Here is a 15,254-nt window from a genome sequence, read left to right on the forward strand (position 1 = left end):
ACCCCTGTGGGCCAACAGCCCCACGAGGAAAACAGCCCGTGGAGAAAAATTAACTCGACCTTGAGTCGGGAAGTGTCTTTGCCACGGGCTGTCCCGGTGAGACAGTGAAACGAGGGGAGGAAAGAATCACGGAATGGCTTGGGTTGGAAGGGAACTTAAAAGGTCATGCAGTTGCAAGTCTCCGCCATGGGCAGGGACTCCTTCCACTAGGCCAGGCTGCTCAGAACCCCATCCAGCCTGGTCTTGAACACTTCCAGGGATGGAGCAACAACTGGAGACTCCTCTTTTTTGAGTTAGGTCCTCACCTTGTTGCTTAAAACTAGCAAATATAGTCCTTGATTATGCCAACCTGGAAATTGCGTGATTGTAAATCACAAACCCCATCACAAGCTTTTAACGAGGCCGGTGGTATCTCAGCCCCTCAGCCCTGCACCCTAAGTCCTCAGTCACTCAGCTCTCAGTCCCTCAGCTCTCAGTCCCTCAGCTCTAAGCCCCTCAGCCCAGAGCCCATCATCCTCCGGCACCTCATCCTTCCAACTCTCAACTCCCAGACCCTCAGCTCTCACCTCTTATCAATCATCCCTCAGTCCTGGGACCTCAACACCCGAGACCGGAGCGCCTCAGCTCCCAGCCCCTCCTCCCCTCAACCCTCCTCAAAAGCTCCGCCCCCAGTCTGCACGCCACACCTCCTGCCTTTCTGACTGGCCACAGCTCCTTAGAGTGACAGGGAAGACAGCCAATCAGATCACAGAGGGTAGCGACGGACGGGGAGGGTTCCCGTGCGCGGCAGCGGGCGCTCCTTCCCGCCCCGCGGGGAGGGAGCGGGCGGCGCTGAGGGCGGGAAGGGGCCGCTGTCCCGAGGGAAGGAGCCGCTGCCCGCAGGGAAGGAGCCGCCCTGTCCCCGCTGTGCCATGGGGGACGTGCTGCCCTCGGGCCTGCTGGAGATCTGTCTGCTGGTCGGTGCGCCCAGAGAGCGGGTGCGGGCGCTGCTCCAGGTGAGTGGGCTTCGGGCGGGCGGTGCCAGGGCGTGGGACTGGGTTTGTCAGCGCATGGAGCTGAAATATCCCGACAGAAAGTTGTTTTGACAGGCGAACGTCAGCAAACCGGGGAGAGTTTGGTAGCGGTGTGAGGTAGCTGCACTTTTCCGAAGGTCTGAGTTTAGATGGACAACTCACTGTAGAACCCACAAGCTGGGACAGCAAAACGCTTAACGATGCGTTCTTTACTGGGTGTTACTCCATCCACGTCCTGTCTTCTGCTGGAGAGAAAAGCAAAAGAATAAAGGCTGGTCACTTGTATCCTCAGGAAAACACGAGATCTAAAACCCCGTGAGCTGCTCAAGTGCTCTGAGTTTGGCGTAACCTGAACCACTTGGATACGACAGGAGCTGATGGGTCGGTTGCTGCTTTGAATACGTGGTTTATAATTTGTTTATAATTATTCATTTCTCCGCTCACAATGACAGCCCTCCTCCTCCTGGTTCTGCTTGGTTCTCCTTGGTTCAAGTGTGCTGACGGGTTTGTTCTACACCTGCGAGCTGCCCTGCAGTGGGAAGAGCTGTGGGAAGAGCTGTGGGAAGAGCTGTGGTGCCAGCACGTGCAAAAAAAAAAGCCAGACAGCTCCCAGGGATCTCAATTGCTCTGCTTGAACTTGAATTTGATTGTGCTCTAATAGCATTAGATAAAGAAGTCTTTGTTGGGCTTGTTGCTTGTTCACTCGGCTTTTGCTGATGTCAGCTTCTTAAGTGATAACAGCCAAGTAGAGGTTCACATTCCAGGATCTCATTCATGTGTACCTTCAGAATTGAAAAATACTTCCTAAATGTCAGCACCAGACTTGTGAAATCAGTGTGTACATGGTGTTTTATCAGAAGTGTGAGAAGTGAACCCAAAGGAATGGGAATTTATTATTCATTCCAGTTTGCTTAGTTTGTTCTCACTGCTTTCTGAAAAAAAACCCGTGGAACAACAGATAAGAAATCGGCTATAGAAAGCACAAGCCATTCTGATATTCTGATCACACTGAGTGTTCTGAATTGTTTCTTTACTCAAGATACAAAAAGATGTCAGAAAAGAAAATTGACTCTTCTTTTGTTGATATGAACTTCAGTAAAGTCCCTGCAAGCTGTTGCACCATGGGGATTTCAATCACTGTCTTAGGGCAAACTTACAGATTTACTCCACTTCCTTTTCCTTCTGCAGCACTATCTACATGAGGAGAGTGGAATATGGTTTTATGGCTAATTTTAATGACTGTAGAAAGAAAAGACTTTACTGAGAGATGATAACATTCCAAATGAAAGTGGTGAAATCCTGATAGTGCTTCAAATCATGATCTTCACAGTGTGTTGGTGTATTCTTAACTGTACTGAAACATGGTGTGCTAAAGTAAATGAAGTGAATGGGACTGTGATATTACCCACCCCCATAGTAAGAAAAGTTTTATATGACTGACCTGCTGTTGATGAGGACTCCAGAAAAAAAAAAATAGTTTTCCACCGAAGCTCCTGAAACAGAAGTTTCTGGGCTATCATCCATTCCTTATCCTTATTGCCAAGAAAACTGTCACTCTGAGATTTCAATTTGAAAAGATCAAAGGATGCTATTTTCAGCTACAGATTCTTTCTAAGCACTAGAAGTGTGCATTTTGTAAGAATGAAACGTACAGAAGTTCTTCTTTTCCCTAAGTTATCTACAGGTATAACGCTGGGTTTTGGTTTGGCAAGCGTGTGCAAGCTGTCCATGACATGTCTCAGATCTTTGACAGGTTCCATTGGTGGGTTCTGTATCTGCCCACCACAGTCAGTGGCACAGAGCTTGTCTTGTGCTCTCTGGCCCTGCTGATGCAGACATAACCACCAAAACATTTTTTTCCTGCTTGTAATACCTCCCTGGCTGTCAAGGTGCCTGAAAGAAATGAGGTGGGATCAGATTGAGGATCAGTCATCAGTGTGTGCTTGTTGCAGTGAAAAGCTCATCTGGAAGAGCTCTAGAAGTGAATCCATGGGAGCTCTGGGAATCAACAAAGCCAAGTGCAAGGTGCTGTGCCTGAGTCAGAACAGTCCCTACTTTTGGTACAGATTGGGTGATGCAGGGAGCCCTGCCAAGAAAGACTTGGGAGTGCTGGTGGATGAGAGGTTGGACATGTCCTGGCCTGTGTCCAAAGCAGTGTGAGCAGCAGGTGAGGGAGAACATTCAGACCCTCTGCTCTACCTGGTGTCCTAATCCAGCTCTGGGGTCCTAAGAACAGGAAAGACATGGAGCTCTTGGAATTGGGTCCAGAGGAGGGCTACAAAGATTATTAGAGTAGCACCTCTCATATGAGGAATGTCTGGGAGAGTTGAGGCTGTTTGGTGTGGAGAAGAGAAGGCTCTGGGGTCATCTTATGGACTTTCAGTACCTGAAGGGGGCTCCAAGAGAGCTGGAGAGGGACTTCAGACGAGGGTATGGAGCAATAGAACAGGGGGAAACTGCTTCAAATGACAGAGGGCAGAGTTAGTTTAGATATTAGGGAGAACTTTACTGTGAGGGAGGTGAGGCAGTGGCACAGGTTCCTCAGGGAAGTTGTGGATGCACCAGCCCTGGAAGTGTTCAAGGTCAAATTGGGTGGGGCTTTAGGTGGCTCCGTCTAGTGGAAGATGCCCCTGCCCACAGCAGGAGGATTCAAATGAGATGACAATTTAAAGTCCCTCCCAACCCAAGCTGTTGTGTGGTTGTTTGAAAAGTGACTGTGTAATGGCCTGCATCTTCAGGACTGTGGCTCACAGGCAAAGGAAAAGGATTATTATTGTTATTACTCAAAACACTTGAGTTGCACAAGAATCTGCAGAGATACTCCTACAATTGTTTGGGTTGGAAGGGACCTTAAAGATCACCCAGTTCCAGTGCCCCTGCTGTGGTGCAGGAACACCTTCCACTAAACCAGGTTGCTCAGAGCTCCATTGAGCCTGACTCTGGGCAGTTCCAGGGATGGAGAATCCACAGCTTCTCTGGGCAACCTGTTCCAGTGCCTTACTACCTTCACAATAAAGAATTTCTCCTTAACAGCTAATCTAAACCTGCCCTCTGTTGATTTAAAACCATTCCCTTTTTTCCTATTACTGCATCCTAATTGTCCTGCCCAATCTAATTTTTCTGAGACTTCATACTTTCAGTGAGTCATAATTTGTTAAAGAAACCCGTTCTTTCATGACTTTCAAAGTGAAATTAACTTCTTCAGTGATGGGAAGAGGAGAATGAGTTCAAGGAAAGACCAGATAGCTGAAGTCATGCTCTCATTTGTGGTTTCAACACACTACTGTTTGTGTCTGAATAGTCATTGTAAAAGTCTGTCTTGTATTGGTGTCCTTCTCAGCAGTGCTGTTACAGGAACACCGTCAGCAAATGGGGATGGAATAAAAGCCCCCACTTCAGTTTGTAAGAAGCTGTGTATGATGCAAGGAGATTTGGTAGCAAGAAGCTACAAAAGGGAAGTATGTCAAAGTGAAGAAGTAACAGTAGCAGCAGCAAAGATAAAATGTTCAAAGAAGAGCAGGAACAAGTGAATTTTGTTCTATTGCTGCCTGTTCACTCTCCCTGAACTCAAGGAGTAGAAGATGTGACTTTGGCCAAGACATTAATATGAGCTGACTCAAATGCTGGAGACTGAGTCAGTGGGTCAGCAACAGTGCTGACAGTGCTGTTCTGTGGGGAAAAATGGTGCTTAATGTCTCTGTAGTAGTTGAAGACATCAAGGATCTGCCATTTCAAGCGCTGTTAGGCTGTGAGGCCATTAAATTGCTGGCTGCCATCCAGCACTTTGGAGCACAGAGATGCCTCAGTATAAGTCAGGGATTGCCCTGTCAAAGCAGCTCTGTATGAAAACCTCAGCAGGGCAAATCTGCCAAGTTGAGATTGTTACTATTGGAGTATGTCTGTGTTTTTCTTGCGTAACAGCCTCAGGGCTGAGCCTTAATTCTTAATTTCCTCCTGAAATGTTTAGCTGCATGTTAGTTTGAGGGTGATCATGGTGAATTTATCTGTGTTTCCAGTTTCTTCACTACCTTTGTTGGCTGCCAGCTAAGGAAATAACACTTGAAATTCTTAGCATGCGAAGATGTGGCACTCAGTACACCAATTCATGATGTGGTTTTTAAAGTCATTGCTATCGTCTGAGTGTTCCACTGGATACATATCTGAACTTTTCTTTCCCACTCCAATTTACTTCTAGTTCAGGCTCTTTGTTCATTAAAAGGGTGTTTTCTCACTTCTTTCTTTGAGTGAAGTAATTTCTTTAGAGTATGCTATTATAAATGCAATGTAGTTAATGGAATTTAAGATACCACAACTAATATATCATGAAGCATTCCTTCACATTTTTCCTATGCTCAAATGTGGGAAAAAAAACCTATTAGTAGCCATATACTGGGATGTAAGAACTGAGACTTCTGTCTCAAAACCTGGACAGTGGAAGATTGGCAACAGAACTTTCTATGTTGTACCTCTTGAGAAAAAAAAAATAGGGAAATGATGGGTGAGGCCAGCACTGGTTTTCAAGGAGCATCCTGCGTCATATCTGGTGATAAAAGCAGCATGTATGCTTCACCTCATCTGACTTTGAAGATGTTTGCAAAAAGCTGAAAACGAAACAACTTTTTACCACAGTGAGGCTCGCCTTTCCTGTTTCCAAATATCTGTTGGTCAAACAAAGCTTTTACTTGTTGTTGGGTTTTTTTGGTGTTTTTTTTTTTTTTTTTTTTTTTTAACCTTGCAGGAAGAATTAAAATTGCAATGAAGTAATTGGAAATGCAGCTACTTGGCTCGACTATATGGTCGAGAATACAAAGAATACAAAAAGTGCTCCCAAGTACAAGGAAATTTCTCTGATCACTTCCTCCTCAGCTTTTCATTGCAGGGCAGTGAGGGCTTTCAGGCCAGTCATGCTTTTGCAAAGCTGCTTTCAAAAAAATGTTGCATATGTGCTCTTGGGATGCCTGTTCAGCTGAGTCATCAGTATATGGAGGAATTCTCATGGCTTCACTGTCTTAAAGTTGTGTTTATTGTAACAATGATTGTAGTTTTTAATTGTGCTTTGTTAATGGCCTTCCAAAGTTAAGCATTGTCTTGTGAAAGTCTGTTTGTGTTGTTTGGGTTTTTTTTTTGGTACATGTTATCTGAGTTAAAAGGAAGCTTTTCCTGAAATTGAACAAAGACTTATCTAAGAGGCTCAGCTGTTTCTCTTTCTTTTTGTTTGTTTATTACCTGTTTTCTCTTATTGCAAGTGTTTATTTTAAGTATAGCTTAAGTATATCTTAACGCTGAAAAGGAGGAAATGTGGTATTTGATACTTGTTAGTTTCTTTTGCCAAAGGCATAACACTCATATGGGGCGTTTTGAATGATGAAGGATTCCTTGCCTGCTAAAAATGCCCATTTTCCTTGCATTAACATGCATAAAACAAAAACTGAAAAGGAAAAATTAATTATTTAGGAAGCAGAAAAATATATTCCAAACCCACAGTTTTAGGGGTGGAGGAAAAAAAAAAAAAGTTAAAAAACATGAAAAAAACCCCACATATTAGGATGTGTGTAAACCTAGTGTTTGTTTTTTTTGTTGTTTTCTTTTCCTATAGGGCACTCAAAGAAAACTCAAAAGTCTTCCTCCCCTTGATCCAGAAGTCCTTTCTGTGTTTGTTCCTCCATTTATCAGCAGAGATGAAGTTCAGGTGATTAATGCTGGTAATAACCTGAATAAAAGCAAACGCCGGTCCTTCCGAAAGAAAAAAGAGAGACCTAAGATTGAAAATGTGAAGAGCCTCAACGGGGAGCAGAAAGTGCCTGACACAGAAGATGTGACAGTTCCAAAGGACATTGATCTTATTGCTTTGCCACAGCTCTGCTTCCCAGGTACATGAGGGTTCACACTTCTTGAGGACTGTTTTAATGTAAATATTTCTTGACCCATAGTTCAGCCCTTATTTTTTAGCCCTTGTTGGTAAATCTTGGTTTGAGTGAAGTGCAAACATGCACGCATGTGAAAAATTATTTTTCAACCCAACATGGCTCTCTCACTTTTTATTTGCTCTTTTGATGTACTTGAAGTAGTGAATAGTTCTTCCAGGTTTAACTGGAGAAATTTTAATATCTGTGTCATTATTGCAGACCTTTTTAATAATCTCGGGGGGAAAAAAGTTATTTAAACCCATTTATTGTATTTTGTCACTGAAAATGCAGAATAATTTCATTTTTGCTTCTTCAGTAATGTGCAGCTTACAGCTTCTGTAACAACCTTTAGTTCTAGTGGAATGTATATTACATTTTCATCCCTTAAAATGAAACATTTCTCTTGAAATGAAGTGGCAATGTGCAGTATTTGTCATGAATTGTCTTTCACATAGCTCTAGTTAAATATGTAATTAAAAATATGGTTGTTGCCTTCATTTCAGGAGGACTTTATGTAACTTCTGAATCAAAAGAGGACCACATCCATTTCCTGGTCTTCACTGACGTCTGTGGTAACAGAACATATGGTGTTGTTGCACAGTATTACCAGTCTATGCAAGTATGTTATTTAACTCATTCTTCTATTAAAACATATTAAAATATATAAAAGCAAAACACTTTGAAAATTATGTGAGATTTAATTTATCAAATTAGTTAACCGGTGTGTTTTTATGTTAGAAGGAGTACAGGACAAATCATACTTCCATATTGCCATTTTAAATTAAGTACCTTGGAACACATTGCATTAGGAAAAATTGTTACGAATTTCATTTGGGAGATTTGGATATTTAGGAGCAGACTTTATCCCCTGGATGTTTTTTTGGTAAAGATTGTTCTTTCAAAACAATGAAAGATGTTCTTTCTAAATATACTTTGTGCTGGAATTCTTTTAAATACATGTTGTTTAAGTCATGTAGGCTGACATTTTTTCTGAAGACCTAAAGGGAGATAGACATTCAAATCCCTTTGAAATATAGAGGGAATTTGGATATCACATCTCTAACGTTCCCAAGAAAATATCAGCCATAAATCCATGATTATCATAAAGATATTAATGTGCAGTTTTCTTGCAGGATGTCTCCACCTCCTCGAATGGGCAGGGGCCTTGGGAGCCTGCACAGACTGGGAAGGTGCCTGTCTGTTTTGTACCCTGTGCTGTTTGTGTTATATCCAGATACCCGTATTTTAGTGCCCTCAAGGATTGTCTCTCTTGGTAAGATTTGCTCCCCTTTGTATTTCTGCTGGAAATGACTGCAGGTTTTTAATACCTGAATTTGCTTGATGTGGTGAGGAGAGCTGTGTGATGCTAAAGCAATGGTTAGTTTTATGTTAAGGTTGTGTGGGAGAGGAAGAAGAACAAACGCTGTATCAGTGTTGTCCAGACAGTCAGTGCAAATTCTGAATACCAAGGGAATTAGTTATGATGTTATTTTCATTTCCTTTGGGAGTTTTTGCTAATGTGTAGAGATTGGATATTTTACAGATATTATTGTGTTTTTTTTGCAAGACGGTTAACTGTAATTTTGCCAATCTTATGAAAATTGCTTTGAAAGCACAAAAAGCTTTTTATAATGCACCAAATAAATGTCATAAGAACAGGAATATATGTATTAATAAGCAGTTAATGACGCTTTAGGGAAATAAACGAAGTCACTTGAGGAAGTGGAGTGGTTACTTGAGTGTTGTAGAACTAGGAGAGAAATTCTTAGGACACACTGGTTAGAAACAATCAAATACTCTGCAATGTAGATCATTTAAAAGGTAAATGAACATGGGTCTATCTTATTATTAAGTAATTTCACTTATTTTGAGGTTACTGTATTGTTAAAATACTAAGATCTATTTGCATCTATTTTGGATTAAAATCTCTCTCCTTGGGGAACCTGTCCATGTACATGTCCATGTGTCTTCACTTGCAGACCTGTTGTCCAAAGGTAGAAGAGGTTTTCTTCACTAAATTTCAGTCAAGCTTTCTGGAGTCAAATCTCAATCCAGTTGCAGGTGTTTGCTTCTTGTACATAAGTTGAAAGATGTTGGGGTTTTAGGTTGGAGCTCGATTCTTCCCTTTATTTCTGCTGGTGCTCATATCCCGAGCAGATGAGCAAGGGAGCACTCCCTGGGTACCAGCTGAGGTGCATCACCAGCCCCTAACCTGGCTCCTGACCATTAAATGAGACTTCAGCTCTCATTTCCCCAACCCGTGCACCTCTTCTTCCCTGTGCTGTGGATTTGGATCTTCTTGGAGCACAGACTGGCTTTCCCTGGGTTGCAGGAGGAGAGCCCTGGAGGATCAAAGTAGTGCCTTACTCCTGGGCATTTTAGACATTGACTCAAAGAGGCTGTGAGATCAGAAATCAGTCACTCTGGCAGCCCTTTTAAAGGCGTGTACCTCTGCTCTGTCATTTTTAAAGCATTAGTGAAGGGGTTTAACGTGGACAAGGGACATCAACATGATGGAAACAGGATGTGCACAGGTCAGTGTGAAATCAAAATAAATGTTCAGTGAAATAAAAAGGAAATGTTTGTTTTCCTTTCTCCTTTCCTGCCCAAATCATCTGCCCCCTCCCCGCTCTTAATATTTAAGTGAATTACATCAGCCCTTGGTATTGCAGGAACTGATTCACTGCTGCCTTTTGTAAGTCTCAAATCTCAAGTCACTGCTAATCTCTATATGGAATCTTCCAGCTGTGGCTACAGCTGTGGCCACTGTTTCCCTCCAGCTTTTACAGTGGGATTCCTGCTGCCTTTGTACTGCGAGTTCAGCCTGTGAGAGGGCTCACCTCACACCAACTTTCCACTGGATGGGAAATAGTATAGGTTCAGCTTGGCAGTTACAGTACTCACCAGTGGTTTATGTAGAGTATTTATAAGTGAGTAATTTCTCCTCTGAAGTGAGACATCTCTGAGCTGGGAGAAGCAGTCAATTTGCAAGTGGATTTTAAAAGAGCCCACTGAGGGAAAAGTGGGAAAATCTTCAGGACAACCATGGAAAATTCCAGATGTTGTAAAAGTGTTTCTAGTTCTTGTATCTGTTTAGAGGAGACAGTAACCAGATAAGTTAACCCTCTATATCTGCCTCTGCCTCTGGGTGGGTATTTTAAACTTTATAATTATTTAAACGTTAAACACCTCTGCCTTGATCACATATAGTAAGGTTTGGTACCTATTTAAAGCATTAATGTCCACAGATGGATTTTCTCTTTTGAGTCTTGTTCTTGGTTCTTAGAGGAGTTCTGATTGATCTGAGCTTAAAGTGATTTGTAAATATGTGAATAATTATAGGGAAGCTCAAGAGGTCAATAACCTTCTATATTAGTCTTGTGTGTTGTCCTGGTCTTTTAACAGGGGATTTTTTTCACACAGCTGCACTGCTCTTCTCCTTTTTGCTGCTGCATCTGTGAGATGGGAGTGTGTGTAACTGGAAGGAGGGGGTGGGTAATGCCAGTGACGGAACTGAATTTGGTGTTGGCATTTCCCACGGTACTGGAAACTCAACTGATTCGTTTTCCATTAAATTGTATTCTGTAATTTTTTTAATTTCATTTTTCTTGGTAGTTTTTAATGGCTCATTTTAGAATGTCTTGTCTTTCTGGTTTTGGTGTCTTGGGTTTTTTTTAGAAAAAGTGTTTTGTGTGCCAAGAGTACACTAGGGTGGAGGGAAGGGAAGGGGTGGAGAGGTACTGCTTTTCCTTATTTTGGTTGTACCACTGAAATGTTTCCATGTGGCATGAAACAGCTGCTGGAGTGTGTGACTGTTCTGAATACAACATAAACAATTGCAGCCAAGACCTCTATGAGGTATTTTGAGTATAGTGTCCTATACAGCTGGAGATGTCCTGACTTTTTGGGACATTACAAAGCACTGACACTGTATTTCTGTAAAGCAGAAGGAGTTATTGTGTGTCATCAGGTGACTAATGGGTTAAAAATCTAATTAAGTGTTCTCACTGCTTGAACGTACTCAGGTAGCGCTGCCTCTTATACTTAACAAATAATAACACCTTCAACAGCTCACTTGTATCCTTGGTATGCTGCAGAGGTGTTTTGCAGGATGCTTCAACTGATTAATCATTTTCCAGTCAGGAGTTCTGAAAGCACTTGCTGGTGGACCTGAAACCATCTGTTTCTGGAGTGTAGGCCTTTCATTGTGATACCTAGTGCAAGAATGCTGTTGCTCCTGAAGATCTGGTTGAAATGGCATCTAAAGGGGTTCTGCTTCCATTCAGGGTGGTTTTTTTGCAGCAAAAGGTTTCCTTTTCCTCCAGAATTCTGTACATAGATTATTTTCTTCAGTACCTAAGTGCACAGAATTGTTTATAGGTGAGATGGTACTTGTTTTCAGTCAGAACAATCATCAAAACAAAATTTTTAAACGTAATATTCCTAGATAAAATCGAGGTTCCTAAACTTTTTCAAGTGGCAGAGTAGAAATCACAACTGAAAACTAAACCAAGCTGAGATGTACAGGCAACATCAAGTTATAAATCCATGCAGGTGCTTTGAACTGCAAGGGAATCTGCAAGCTGTCATCATAGTAATGAAGGTCTTTGTATCCCCTGCCATTAATTTTATAACTAATTTCCATATTGCTAGCACACAGTGCTTTTAAATCCAGAACATTTTGTGTGGAGTGTGTCTGCCTTTCTCCAAAGCAAGCAGATGTGCACCTAAACAGTTTCACAGCATGGTGATTCTTCTTGGATTATTCTACATTTTTTGAAAAGATTCAGTTTAACTTGAGAGGTTTTGGCACTTTGCAAATGGAGTATTACCTCAATCTGTTGTACTGCATGAAAAGTGAAATATTCCTGGCAGTGATCTCCTGGATGAACTCCTGTCTTAGATGAATGAATAGGCTCCATTCAAACATTAAATCTTCCAACCTGTGTATTCATCCTTTCAGCTGCCTCGAGAAAAGGTGGGAGTGTGCAAATAACTCCCAGCACTGAGGCAGTACAAAGGGCCTATTCTGAGCTGCTCTTGCTTTCTGAAACACCTGTCTGTGGACAGTTAATAGCTGTAATGAAAGGTTCATAAACTCCTTAGCTCTCCACTTGAGTGTTTCAGAGATTACTTCATTTATTTTTGCAGACGTTTGCAGTGCAGAGCTGTCTGCTCACTCTTAGGCTGCATTAATGGGCACCATGTGCTGATTAGGGAGCTCTGAGTGTCCTCTCTGTACATCTGCTGCTTTCTCAGTCACATTGTTTCTGTTGTGATTTTTACTGTATGTCTTGATAAGAGCTTTTTGTCTCAAAGAAAAAGAAAGACAGGTCTGCTTACTCTATTGGGCCAAATCTGAGGCATCATCAAGTGTGACAGAATATTTGTTTAAATTGATGGTTCTACTATCTGGTTTTCTTTGATAATTCTTAAATTCAACTTTCTTTGCACCCCTGAAGAGTTGATGGACCTTTTGGGAAGATGTATGTAGCAGCCCAGGGCTTTCTTCAAATGAGAAAATAATAAATTTAAATATTTCATTTAAAAGTGCAGTAATATGTGATGGAATGTGCTTTTTTCCTGGAATCTAAATGCTGTACACAAATACGGTGTTCTGGGTCCTTTTATATCTCTTGACCTATTCAGTTGCTCCCTTCCTGAAGAGCAAGTGTTCTTCTGCAAGAAACCAGTAAAACTGCAAACTGAAGTAAAACTTCAAGGGAGAAGACAACCATATTCAGTTCCTAGTTTCTGTATGTATAGATTTGCAGGTCTAGATTTCTGATTTTGTAAAGATTTGGGGTTTTTGCTATAAACATGCAAGTGTGTCTTCTATTGAACAAAATGCCCTTTGTGGCCACAAATATCTAAATTGGTAATTGTTACATTTCAGAACTGCGGTGGGAGCATATAGTTCATAGTTTTCATAGCATGTAGTTAACAGTTTTCAGTCTTGATAATGTGTATGTTTAAATGTTCCAGAATTGATTTGGTGCATAATATAAACCATGTGACCTTTGTTAGGTTAATAGTTTTAAACTGATGCTAAATATGGCTCTTGCTTCACATTCCTCTGCAGTCAAACTCAGATCTACAACCTCTCTTTTCCTCTGATGCTGTTTTCCATCTCAGAGCTGGTGTCTGATGCTTGGGATGGGAGGAACACCAAGGGAATGTTGCAGCTGTGGGTGTTGGTTCCTCTCCATAAGACACTTGCTGTAGCTATGCTTCACCACCTCACCTCACACCTGGTTTCCTTTGGCCATCAAACCACTGTGCTGTGTCCTCTGATGGATATAATGCAGCAGTATTTTATGCATGGGAGTACAAAAAATCTCTGCTTCTGACACAGAAGCATCATTAAAATTTAATGAAGCTGCTCAAGTATCTAAATAAATTAGAAATTAATTAGCTGAAATAATAGCTTCATTACTCCTAATAATTTTTTTCTAGATTATCAGCAGAAAGAGTTTTTTGTGTTTGCATGTTACTATTGATAAGTAATTTCCTATCATTTAATTACAGCTTACTAGTGCAGCTACGACCTTTCAGGGATTTAGATGTCGAGGAGCACATAAAAGAATTTGCAGCAAAGCTGTTTTTAATCCCCAGCCCTCCACCAGGACCACTCCACTTGGTAATTACTCCTCCTGAATTTCATAATGATTTAAACATTATGTCTTCTAAGATACTAAGATGCTGTTTTCAATAAACTGGGTGACATTCATGAGTGTCAGGTCAGAGATTACTTGGTGATGTGAAATTGCTGTCAATACCTGTGCTTTAAAAATCAGGCTATGCATTATTAGGGGAGAAAATAACAGTGTGACCAGGGTTCAGCCTGGGGTGCTGGCAGACCAGTCATATTCTTTAGTTTTCAGTACTCCTCTGGGAACACTTTGGCTCATGCCAACTATTTGTGGTCTGAGATGATGCTTGGGCAGGTCTGGAAGCAGCAGAACAGAGTGAAGTGGATGAAATATTGAGTTGTCTGCTGCCTGGATAAGACCAAGCTGAGAGGGGAAACTCACATCAACATTTGTGTTCAGTCTTGTGTATTTGTTCCTTTCTGACCCTTCCCAAGTCAAGCCAGATCTCCTCTGGGTCAGGGATTTCAGCACACGCTGTTATCTACTGCAATGGCTTCTAGGGAAACAGAAATTCAGCCATGGACTTCTCCTTAGCTGCTTTCCTTGACCCTGAGGTGAGGGGTTAGGAGTGGAGGAAAAATAGCATAGCTGAAAAAAATCTGAATGATTGGCTAAACCAGCTGTGAGTGCTGAAATATGCAGCACATGCAGGACCTGACCCCCAGAGATTTGAGCTGAAATATCTGAAACACTGAGACCTTGTTCCTTTTGGCTTGTTTTACTTTCTTAGCATGACAACCTGTGCTCACTTGTTTGGTTCATATTTTTTCTATTTCCAATATGAATTTTATCAGTAATTTCGATTTCCCAGTTCTCTCTACAAAGATAAATTCAATGATTTTGTTATGCTTATAATAAAGCAAGTTTAATCTGTTAAAAGGTGTTTCTGAAAAAATTTTACTGGCCAATCATCCTATGAGAATGAGAGGAGACAAGTCCATATTAATCTTTCAAACTAGTAATTATATCTTTGACTATTTCCCTCTCCATTTATTTCACTTTTCTGCAGGCTGCAAATACCTGCAAATGCCTTCTTGCTCTCAATTAAAGTTAATATTTTGTAGTTGGCACTAAAATCCTGAATTATATGTGCTGTGGGAACATTTTCATTAAAGAGTAAACAGAGACCATCTGTTATTACAGGTATTTCATATGAAACCCCTTCAAATAATAATTCCTTCTCGAGAGGATCCGGACAGTCCAATTATTGACTTGAATCTCCATCTTCCATTGCTGTGTTTCAAGCCAGAGCAGGTGCTGCAGGTAAAACTAACTCATACTTTAAAAAGCTTTAGAGATTGACAGTACTGGTAATTTGTAGTTTAGGAAAAAATCAAGATATATATTTACTCAAAAAACTTAATAAACCCAGGAATTCAGAACAGTCTTAGTTCTGAATATTAGAGCTATGGCACAATAAACTATACTTCTTCTTAAGATATTTTGTTATTTGCAGATCAGATTAGATTAAGGCATGTTGCATTGCTTTGCCTGTGGTCTAGAAATGGGTGCTAAATTTCTTAATATATTTTAAAATGTAACTACCCAAGCCAATTGATAAATTTTATTTTAAATTTTCACTACATTGCATACATGCATTTCTACAAGATTTATAATAATTTTTTTCATGTTTAAGAAAGGGGCCTGTGAGAAGGATTGATGACAATTGGCACACTCATACA

The 15,254-nt window shown here is 41.1% G+C and overlaps 1 protein-coding gene across 2 annotated transcripts in view; it reads left to right on the plus strand.

Annotated features, from left to right (window-relative positions):
• Positions 1-844: 844 nt before the first annotated feature.
• DENND3 (DENN domain containing 3) overlaps positions 845-15,254 on the plus strand; it is a 31,640-nt gene continuing 17,230 nt past the window's right edge. For both annotated transcript variants that reach the window (XM_066336715.1, XM_066336724.1), the window contains exons 1-6: positions 845-995; positions 6,610-6,883; positions 7,423-7,538; positions 8,053-8,192; positions 13,448-13,559; positions 14,716-14,835. In XM_066336715.1, coding sequence (XP_066192812.1) covers positions 912-995; positions 6,610-6,883; positions 7,423-7,538; positions 8,053-8,192; positions 13,448-13,559; positions 14,716-14,835 — 846 coding nt within the window. In that variant the 5' untranslated portion in view covers positions 845-911. The remainder of the gene's footprint in view (positions 996-6,609; positions 6,884-7,422; positions 7,539-8,052; positions 8,193-13,447; positions 13,560-14,715; positions 14,836-15,254) is intronic.

Source organism: Sylvia atricapilla, chromosome 1, assembly GCF_009819655.1.
Source record: "Sylvia atricapilla isolate bSylAtr1 chromosome 1, bSylAtr1.pri, whole genome shotgun sequence".
Taxonomy (NCBI): Eukaryota; Metazoa; Chordata; class Aves; order Passeriformes; family Sylviidae; genus Sylvia; species Sylvia atricapilla.